The 10,476-nt window shown below is 52.8% G+C and overlaps 1 protein-coding gene across 1 annotated transcript in view; it reads right to left on the bottom strand.

The window, feature by feature from the left end:
- The window catches only part of AGAP1 (ArfGAP with GTPase domain, ankyrin repeat and PH domain 1), a gene marked incomplete at its 5' end in the record, with an annotated part of 374,015 nt that overhangs the window by 358,614 nt on the left and 4,925 nt on the right, over nucleotides 1-10,476 (bottom strand). Inside the window, 1 exon segment of the mRNA XM_010862065.1 lies at nucleotides 8,424-8,511. Coding sequence (XP_010860367.1) covers nucleotides 8,424-8,511 — 88 coding nt within the window.

Genomic DNA, 10,476 nt, shown 5'->3' with positions numbered 1-10,476 from the left:
GACTTAGCTACTAGACTACCACTTAAAGCTCAAAAAAAAAACCCTTCTTGGGGCTTAACATTTCTCTAGAAAAAATGATCTGTCATTTTGACAATAAAACTTTCAAGACCCCAGTCTCCCTTTTTCCTATGAAGGAAGTGGTTTTGTCATCTGTGAAGTCAGGAGGTGTCTCAGGGAAGCAACAACCATGTCCCCCAGCACGCAGGCTACTACTGGGGGGCTCTGGGGGTCAAACGACACGACCGAGCGTGTGGGACGCTTCCCGGGAGAAGCCAGCGTGCACAGCTGCTCAGGTGTAAATGACCACCTGCGACTACAGCCATTCGTCCTGAAGCCTCGCCTCCTCTCGGGAGCGCCCGCCCCGACCGCAGGCGCAGTGCCCAGCTCTCAGCAGGCCCCCGGGTTCCCGCTGAATTAATTATAACAATACGGGACGGTGTGTTCAGAGTTCCAGACAACCGGCTCAGAGACACATTTTGTCCTGCCAACTCTGTCCATGCCAAAAACATAATCTCCTTACTCTTAATTTTACGGCCTTTTTTTTTTCTTGTTAAAAATGAAGCAGAACCTATTTTCTCTTTATTTCTTTGAAATAAAGAAACGCGATAATTTTAGCATTCTTCGCCTGTTTTAAAGGCAACATTATCTGATCCTCAATATGGCTTACGTGCGAGGGGACAGTCATTTAGCATGCTGTTTACACAGATCAGGACGATGACAAGGGTCAACGATATGTCTACGGTTAGAGACCGGGTTAGCATCTGCAATAATTAGAGAAGGTGGCTGAACTGACTGACTGCTGCTTTACCTACTAAGCCAACCTACCAGCAGGCTCTTCATAAGGTTTCAGATACTCCTCATTAAAAAATGTTCATGTACTTTTAATCACTTGGTTGCAAGTAACATGGTAAAATTACGTGGAAACACTGAACTGGCTAGATTTCAAAACTCCTCAAATTTTATTAGCGTTTACAGATTTCGTTCATTGGAACATTAAGCAGCACCCAAGAACGCGTTCAGAAATAGGCCTAACATCTGCTGAGCAGTGGTAGCTGACAAAAATTTTTTTTAAAGTTTATTTGATTTGGAAAGGATTTTTGGAGCTGACAGTTAAAATGCATTTCGTATGTCCCAGAAAATAAAGGCTGGTATTTACCACATGGCTTGTTTCTAAGAAACGAAGTAAACATTCGTTCTAAACAGTTCATTTTTTAAAAAGTGATTTAAGATACACAGGCTCCTGAGAAGGCTTTTATTGCCCTGACGATACGCGCATCTGTCGGGGAACAATTCCAGGGGGTCCTCCAGGGACGCAGGGATTAACAGAGAGACGTCCAGCTCGAGGTGACCTAGCAGACCCCTGCTTCCAGAGGAAGTGACCACAGCCAGCAGGTGGCATCCCAGCTAGGAACCGGCGGGGCACAGTGGCAAGGTCACCCTGGACTGGTCACCCTCGCCGGGCACTGTCGGGCTGGACACACCGGGGAGGAGAAGGAGAAGATGGGGGGTGCTCCTCACCCTTCTTGGGGGCCCCCGGGGCGCTGAGGCACATGCAACCAGAGAAGCTCCTGACCTCCCCCGCAGCCCAGACAGCAACCCCACCCCGGGGCAGGAAAGAACCCGCGAACTCAGGCTCAACCCACACCACCGGGGATGTGGTCAACTCACTATTTTTTTTTTTTTACTACTTTTATTTATTTTTTTATTTGGCTGTGCTGCATCTTGGTTGTAGCAGGAGGGGTATTTGCTTGCAGCATGCCAACTCTCAGTTGTAGTATACGGGATCTAGCTGCCTGACTTGGGGTGGGGGCAGTCAGACCCGGACCCCCTCCTGTATTGGGAGCACGGGTCCTTAGCCACTGGGCCACCAGGGAAGCCCCCAGCCCACTTTAAATTCTCTTCTTTTCTCTTGTTTCCAGATGACCACAATGCAGGTCCCAGGCATCTCATACAGAGCTCTGCTGTCCTGAGCTGAGCTGCAGGAATAACTTCGCTGGTCCTGGGAGCCTGGTCAAGGAACAGGCTGTCTGGGGCAGGAGCAGAGGGCTGGGTTGGGGCTGGGGGTGAGCATCACAATCTTGCTCCTGGTAGACACGAGGTCCTCAAGTCATACCGGGGAGAAGAGTTGAGGAGGAAGGCTGTTTACCTGGAGCAGAAGACACAGCAGCAAAGGAGCAGGACCCGTATGGACCAGCTGCGCATCCCTGGGCCCCGGCCAGCTCTGCGCCAGCGCTAAGCAGAGTCATCTACGTGTTTACCCTCTCAATCCCTGCAAACGACTCTCGGAGCAGAGGGAGCAAGTCCACATTCAGGCGGCTGGCTGACTCACCCCAGGCCTGGAGGACTGAGAGTTTAAGCGGCCGAGGCAGGGTGGGAACCCAGGCTTCAACCACAGGCAAGTGAGTCGCGGGCCTGGCATGGAGGCTCAGGGCTTCAAGGAGGAGGGCAGCCCCATCCCTGGGGACACTTGGGCATCCAGGCACCCCAGCCGTGAGACCCCCACGTCCCTGGATGCTCTGGGGCTCCTGGGAAAGATGTTGCTGCTCCTGGGTCACCAGCTTGCCGCCCTCCTGCCGTGGTCCTGCTCCATCCTTGAAATCACTCAGCCCTCCTCCCCCACCACACACCACGTCGGCAGTAAAGACGGCGCTGGGCATGTACAGGTCCCTGTCCCAGGAAGGCAAGCCAGTTCCCTTCTTCCCGTGAAACTGCTAAGTCTGTCAAACTCCGCACATCCGTACCAACAAGAGAAACAGCTGCAGGCTCCTTTCAGCAAGGTTTTTAAGAGTCAAGACACACCCGGTATACTTCCCCACACCCCAGGGCCCAGTGCAAAAGCACATCCCACATTCTATGACTTACGTTCAGGAAGCCTGATTTCTCACCTTGACTTACACACATTATGTAAAATTTCCTTGACTAGCCGTTATCTTGTCCTGCACCTTCCCTTACTTCAGCGAGACATTCAGGTTTCTTCTGTCCCCCTCTTCCGTCTCAGCCCCTCCTCTTTATGTGGAAGACTGTCCCTCTCCTCCTCCTACCTGGGAAGGACACGGGCTTCCCTCCCCACCTCCAGCACATCCCTTGGGGAAGACCCACCTTTCATTCTCTGCCTACACTCTTCGGACCATCCTAGTCTGTTCTGCTCGTCAAAGGAAGGGTGCAGAGCCAAAACTCCTAGATCCAAGTCCCTGTTTTCTGTTTTGGGGTGGCGGTGGGTACTGCCATACATGTGGGCTGGAGGGACCTGAGAGCAGAGACAGATGGAGGCATCGCCCCCGGCACCGTCACAGCCCACCACCCTCAACATCTACCACTCCATCCGCTGGACAGTCTGATCCGTCTCAGAGCTGATGGGTCCCTTCCCCGCCCCCACCACCGGGAGGACAGCTGCTGGGTACCAGCCTTTCTGGGCCCCAGGTCCTCTGTGTGGCCCATGGCAGGAGACACGAGGGAGGAACACAGAGAGAGACGCCAGAAGTTCAAAGCCCTTGGGGACACCACGGTCTCCCAGCTGCAAGGGGACGCGGCTCAGGCTGCCCATGTTCTCTATCAAATCCCCGCATAATACTGGGCAGCCTGAGTTTCCTTCCTTTCTCCTCTTATCTTGAAGGGAGTTAAAAACAGCGGCAGACACATGGGGTCTGTGGCAGGGAGGCGGGGGTGCACGGTGGACATCGAGCATCCAAACACACGAGCTGGTAACTCTGATTACACGCCCAGATCCTCCTTCAATGGCCGCACCAGCAGCCGTCAGCAGGGCACGGACGGCAGAGGAGTAATTTCCATCGGAAGTGAGTGACAGCTGTGAAATTCCATCATCGGTGTGAAGGGCACATGTAAACCGACCGAATCTTTCTGACGTTCCAGGAGACCAGCATGGGCCCGGCCAGTGAGGCCTGCGGCAGCTCCAAATTCTTCGTCTCACTAAGAAGTAATGGGGCAACTTCAACAGCTCTGCCTCAACGCCCAGGGTGTACTACACACATGCTGCTGTGGGTTAACTTTCCCTAAAAATGCGATCCATTCCAAACCCTCGGTACCTGTGGGCCAACATCCAGAGCCGGGTGTCTTCATGACATGAGGGAAACATGAACTCAGACACGGGGAGGAGCCCCTGGACGACAAGGCAGAGACTGCAGATGCGTCCGCAGGCCCAAGGTCGCCCGGGGCTGGCAGTAACCAGGACCCGGACTCTCCCGAGTTCCTCCGGCAACAGCCAGCCTGTGAAGCCCTTGCTCCTGGACTCTCGGCCTCTGGAGCCCTGAGAATACAGCTCTGGTTTCAAGCAACCCAGACTGTGGTCACTTGTCAAGGCAGCCCTAAGGACTCGGATACACACACGCTGTCTCACACACATACACACGATTAAAAATGTTATGTGCATGCCCCCAAATTTTACTGTTTGTGTTATTAATACTTCTGTGTTAATACTTCAGGTTCCCGACTGAGTTACCTACTTTTGCATTGCAGGAAGTGTTAGTCGCTTAGTCGTGTCCAACTCCTGTGATCCCATGGACTGTAGCCGCCAGGCTCCTCTGGCCATGGGATTTTCCAAGCAAGAATACTGGAGTGGATTCCCATTTCCTATTCCATGGGGAATCTTCCTGACCTGGGATCGAACCTGGGTCTCCTTCATTGCAGGCAGATACTTTACCATCTGAGCCACCAGGGAAGCCCTGTACATTGCTAATTCACTATTTATAAAAACACACATAATATTTAAATCTATTCCCTCATTCCAAATTGTATCTTTAAAATAACCTAAAGTGGATGCGTCAGCTATCTTTGCCACAAGAATAAAGTATCAACCAAAACGGATCACACAATGAACGCACGACAGATGTCATCCTCTAAAAGCGGACGAAACCTGCACTCGGGAGAAGCCTGGGGATGTGAAAACAGAAGGCGCTGACCATCTTCTCCTTCTCAGGCATCTAGAGATCCCCCCACCATGGGTCAGAGTAACACTAAAGGATTGTTGTTGTCGTTCAGGTGCTGTCATGTCCGACCCCTTGCACCCCACTGACTGCAGCATGCCAGGATTTCCTGTCCATCACCATCTCCCGGAGCTTGTTCAAACTCATGTCCATTGAGTCAATGATGCCTTCTAACCATCTCATCCTCTGTCGCCCCCTTGTCCTCCTGCCCTCAATCTTTCCCAGCATCAGGGTCTTTTCTGATGAGTCTTTGCATTAGCTCCAAAGTACTGGAGATGCAGGTTAAGCGTCAGTCCCTTCCGATGAATGTTCAGGGATGAATACACTAGAGATTTTTTTACATATTAATTAAAGCAAAAGGACAGCCCTGTGCAGACAGGAGAAGCGCAGGGAAGCCCCCGTGAGCTGTGTGCAGAGAGCCCACAGCAACACGCCCCCCATGGAAAGCTGCTGCCCCGTAGAGACGGCGGGGTGTCACTCTGTAAGAGGCAAGGGGGATAAATCGGTAAGCTTCCCTGGTGGCTCAGTGGTGAAGAATCCGCCTGCAGTGCAGGAGGCCCAGGTTTGATCCCTTGGTCGGGAAGATCCCCTGGAGAAGGGATAGGCTACCCACTCCAGTATTCTTGCCTGGAGAATTCCTTGGACAGAGGAGATGGAGGGCTACCATCCATGGGGTCCCAAAAGAGTCGGACACAACTGCGCGACTAACCCTTTCACACTTTCGATAACAACAGCAAGGAAATGGGAGGGTCTCACAGCTCACCCAGAGTCCAGACCCCTCAGTCCAGCACCCACGACATAATACCAGCAGCTGAGCCCCGACCTGACCCTTGCTGCAAAAGTCACTGCAGATGCAGCTGAGCTGTGATGGCATCACTGGCTTCCGGCGCCTCCTGGAAAGGATCCCGCTGCTCCCACATTCTCCATAAACCTGGGTGGCAACACGGTGCCTGAAAGCTCCAGAACATTCACTGCTGTCAAGCTTCTTGAGGAAGCAAGCATGGGTAATTGATGGATGTTAAGGCGTCTGGCAAGGGTTGAAAACACTTTGCAATTACAGGTTCCCAGACCAGGAGCAAGGACTCTTTATGTGCCAAGGCTTTTCTCATGCATTTCCTTTCAGAAACAACAGATTCTGGGCCCCTCCTGCCACCACGTGGGTCTTGCCCCGGCACGTGGATGTCAGTTCCCTGGTCTGGAGAAGAAATGTAAAGAAGCACCCAGGCCGCCTGGGCCCAGGGTTGGCGGCCCTTGGGAAACAGGGGCCCATGGGGGGCTAAAGACTTCCAGGCACCAGGGGGCATCTGCTCATGGTGCTTCCAGGACCCAGAGGCCCTGACACATGTCCACGGCGGGTACCCCTGTAGGCTGCTGGCAATGCCAAGAATAATCCCTTGACCCGGAATCAAACAATGAGAAGACAGGTGGCCAGGTGGCAGGGCCAGGCCCTGAAGGGGAGAGCAAAGATCACGGACACTCTATCCCCTGACCCGGGAGCCCTTGGGCACCGGCCCTGCTGAGGGGTGAGACACTTCCACCCTGCAGATGGAAGAAAGGACATCCCGAGAGTGAACCCGAGATGCTTCCCCGCTTTACAATGGATGTATTCTGAAAATCACATGACACCGTGAAATTCGCATCGTTAAGAACAACTGCCTGAAAAGTGGAGAAAGCGGGGCTACTAAGAGGTCGTGTTTAGGTCCCCCCACTGGGGATGGTTTTACTTTTGATGCACAAACACGCAAGAGAAAGGCTTCCATTTCATCAAAATCTAAGGGTCCGCCACAAGGAAAGCACAGCGAGGCCCGAACGCGATGGCAGACGTGGAAACGGCAAAGTCACAGCAACGACAAACAGCACCACGGGCGGGGGAGCGGGAGCTGGCCACGGGCGGGAGGGCCGGGGACCCCCGCCAGCCACACCAGACGTCAGGTCAGGCAGGAGAGAGGCCAGCGTGTGGCCGCGAAACCAGGGCCCAGACCACGTAACCTATCTAAGGGCCCCCACCCCCGAGTGAAACCCAGGGTATCCCGGGCCCACAGGCAGCCTGACTTGAGGAGGTAGGGTCATCAACCTACACAGCCTGCCCCGAGGAATAAGTAGAAACCCAAGAAAAAAAGTCTCTAAAAGACTCTTGGGGTGTAATCCAGGTGACCACGGCTAAAACCCGCACTCAGACTCCAAGGCACAGCTACACCAGCACACCCAAGTACAGCGTCCAGGAGAGGAGAACGGGGGCGCCTGCATCGCCTCTCTACAGCACGCACCTGTCTAGCATCTGCATCCATCTTTCCGTGTCTAGGTATGCTTTTCCTCCTTGACCCCCACATCCAAGCCTTCACCTCTAATCTCCCTGAAATCATCATGTCGATATGGATAACCAAAACATTCTCACGTGTCCACCAAGAATTCTGCAACGTCACGGCAGAGCCCCAAACAAAGGTGGCCAGAGAATTCCACCTTCCACACGCTTCGCGACGATTACAAGGTGCCCAGCAACGAGAGTTAAATACTAGAACAGGTGTTACAGGGAACATGGGAAGCTACTCAGAACTACTGCTAAGAAGACATCTAAGGGACAAAACAGGGTGAAATGTTTAACTTAAAAAAAAAAAAAAAAGGATAAGATGAAAACAAAATCGGATGGGTGACACAGAACGAGGAGGCAAGGGAGCACTACAGTACAGAGTTGGGTCTCTCCTCGCTCTTCAAACAAGACAAGCGCTGCCATGAAGGAAATGTATAGTTACCTGCATCCATATCTGCAAAGAATGGAACAGCCAGTAAGAAAAAGAAGGAACCAGAAATTCAGTGTCTCAGAGTTGGATTTTTAAAAGGTTACAGGGAGAGAAAATATAATTTAGAAAACGGTGTGTGTACACTCTAGCTGGATTTGGGGGGGCACGGAAGCTACCTGGTTTCCTAGCTTGACTACCATCGTTTTATTTAAAGCGAAAAACAAAACGTGGATATGTTAAACTGAAGAAGTAAAAGCCTCACGGCAAAATAAATAGCTTATTCTCATGCAAAAATGATTATTCCATGTTTAGAGCACAATATAAAGGGGGAAAACACACTCAAACGTATGGTGGTGGTCATCTGAAGTGCTCGGGTCTGCGACTATGGAAAGGTCCATACAAATTACGTTATAAACTCAACGTCCAAAGCGAAGACACGTCCAAGCAGTAATATTTAAAGGCGTGACACTGGACTCAGCTGTGAGGGACAGAACCACCAGCTAAGAGCAAATTTAACAGGATTCGTGGTTTGACTCTATTGCTCCCAATGCCAAGATGAAGTTAACGTAACTGGTTGGCTGACAATACTACCAAAAAAGCAACATAGCTACGGATTTCTGCTGCTTCGTGTTTTGTTCTTTTTCTTGACATGGGATATACGACAGTCATGATTTAGAATATGCTAACGAAAACCTTGGCCAACTAAACTCTCTTGAGCTGGAGACTGTCTGCCAAAAGAGCATACCTTCGGGAGACTCCTCCTGGACATATGTGCCGGTCAGATAGCGGTGCACCAGGGCCGACTTGCCGCTGGCCAAGTTACCCACAATGCCCTGCAACACAGAAATGGACAGTCACTAAGGAGCGGTCAGTGTACCACGCTTTCAGCAACCTGCAGACAGACAGGGCTGGAACGGACAGAAATCCGAAACATCATCTCGTTAAATTCTTCTCCAGGAGAAAAAGCGATTCCAGCACCCTCAGTTAACATCACACATCTCCATCAGTCTCCACGGCCTGAGGAATCAACACGGTTTGGACACACGTTGGCTGTGGTGGCATCCTTCTAGATCCCATGAGTGCTAATTACGTTGGGAAGGTGCACAGCCCGCCAGCGTGCACTGGGGACCCTCAAAACTCTCAACAAGGCACAAACGAGGTTAAAGAGGACACAGGGGCAGTACTGGGCCATAAAGAGGTTAGGGGACATTCTGATACATTCCATCACGACCTCGGGGCAGGATCAGGAGTCTGGGAGGAACAGTGTCCAGCAGGGACCGGAGGGGAGAAAGCCGCACCAAGGCAGGGCAGAGGTGGCGAGCTGGCCCGGTCTCTGGACACGGGCTCCCACATTGCAGGGCTGAGATGAGGAAACACCAGAGGCCCATGGTCAAGGCGGCCGAGGTGTTCATCCTCCCTGAAACATGGCTCCAGAGAGATGTGAGGGACCACCGTCCCAGCAGGTAGGAACGCAACATCTCCAGGGTGCAAGGCTGGCTTTATCTCATCTTCTGCCAGAGACAGCTCCCTCGTAGACAGCTCTCGCTTCCACAGCTCCCCACAGCTGACACCTGGATGCAGGGACCGCCCCTTGGGACGCCCTCCCCACTCTGTGGAGCTCATCCCCTATCATCTTCTGTGTGAAGACCCTCCTGCACGGTAACCTCTTCCTCCCCCACTAGAACTAACCCCCCAAAGCCGCAATGAGGCATCAAAATCAATTCCTGCTTAGGAAAAGCAGGACAAGAGCCCTGCCCTGCATACAGTCTCCTCCCAGGAATAATCTGCCTCGCTCTCCCGCCAGCCAGGCCTCCGGGGCACACCTCCCTGCTCACCCTGAACCACCACCCCCCACAAAGTTTTTGACTCTATGGCTTCAAAGACACTGCTCAAGGTCACCAACAAATTGGTTTCTGAAACCCCTCACCTTCCCCTCGTCCTGACCCAGCCCTTCACCAGAAGCTGTAGATGAGGTTCTCTGCAAACTTCTGCCTTGGGCTTCCTCTAGGAATTCCGTCTCAGCCACGTGGGCTCCTTCCCTAGATCCCCTGGATTCTGGATTCTAAAGCCCACCTGAGGGAGCCAAGGCCACATCCCACCTCCTCGTAAGGAGCTTTGGATTCCCACTGCCTCAGCCCCGCCCCCATTCAGGTAAACCCGCACAACCCAAGGCTCCGCATGTATACACCTGACTATTCCCCCCTGCCCGGAGGACAGTTTGTGAGCATCTCCTCCGCCCCATGGGGCAGGTGGTGCAGTCCGTCCACTGGAGCTCGGGACAGCCTTTAGCTCGTCACCCTGCCTGGGAGCTCCCCCTCCTCACCCCGAGAATACCAGAGATTCTTTACGATCAACACTGCAAAAATGCGACGCCCTCATTTCACAACTCTTGGGAAGCCTCTCACTCTGGCTGCAGGCTGGAGTCCAAGAATTTCATGGACAACAAAGTGTCCCCTCCGCATCCTTACAATCAATCTTGATGGAGGCACCCTGGCCTGGCGGGAACCACACCCACACTTCACTCACCCAGGTCCTCCTGCTCTACTTCACCCAAGAGTTTAGGGTGGTCTCCGTGCTTCTCTGCACACCCAGCACACTACACACTGCTGATGTTCTTGGCTCTACCTCCCACCACATCATGTCCCCCAAGACCAAGAACTAGGTCTCGGATACTGGCAAGGACACTCCTCTGTATCCCTATACTCAGTAGTTTCTCGTCCCAACAAAGTGCTGGGAAATATGGGATGGGTGCGTGGGCGGGTGGGTGGGTGGATGGGTGAGTAGGTGGATGGGTTGAT

The sequence above is a fragment of the Bison bison genome, unplaced genomic scaffold, assembly GCF_000754665.1.
Source record: "Bison bison bison isolate TAMUID 2011002044 unplaced genomic scaffold, Bison_UMD1.0 scf7180017864475, whole genome shotgun sequence".
In the NCBI taxonomy this organism is placed as follows: Eukaryota; Metazoa; Chordata; class Mammalia; order Artiodactyla; family Bovidae; genus Bison; species Bison bison.
Note: the sequence above shows the minus strand (reverse complement) of the source record. Positions and strands in the feature narration are given on the sequence as shown.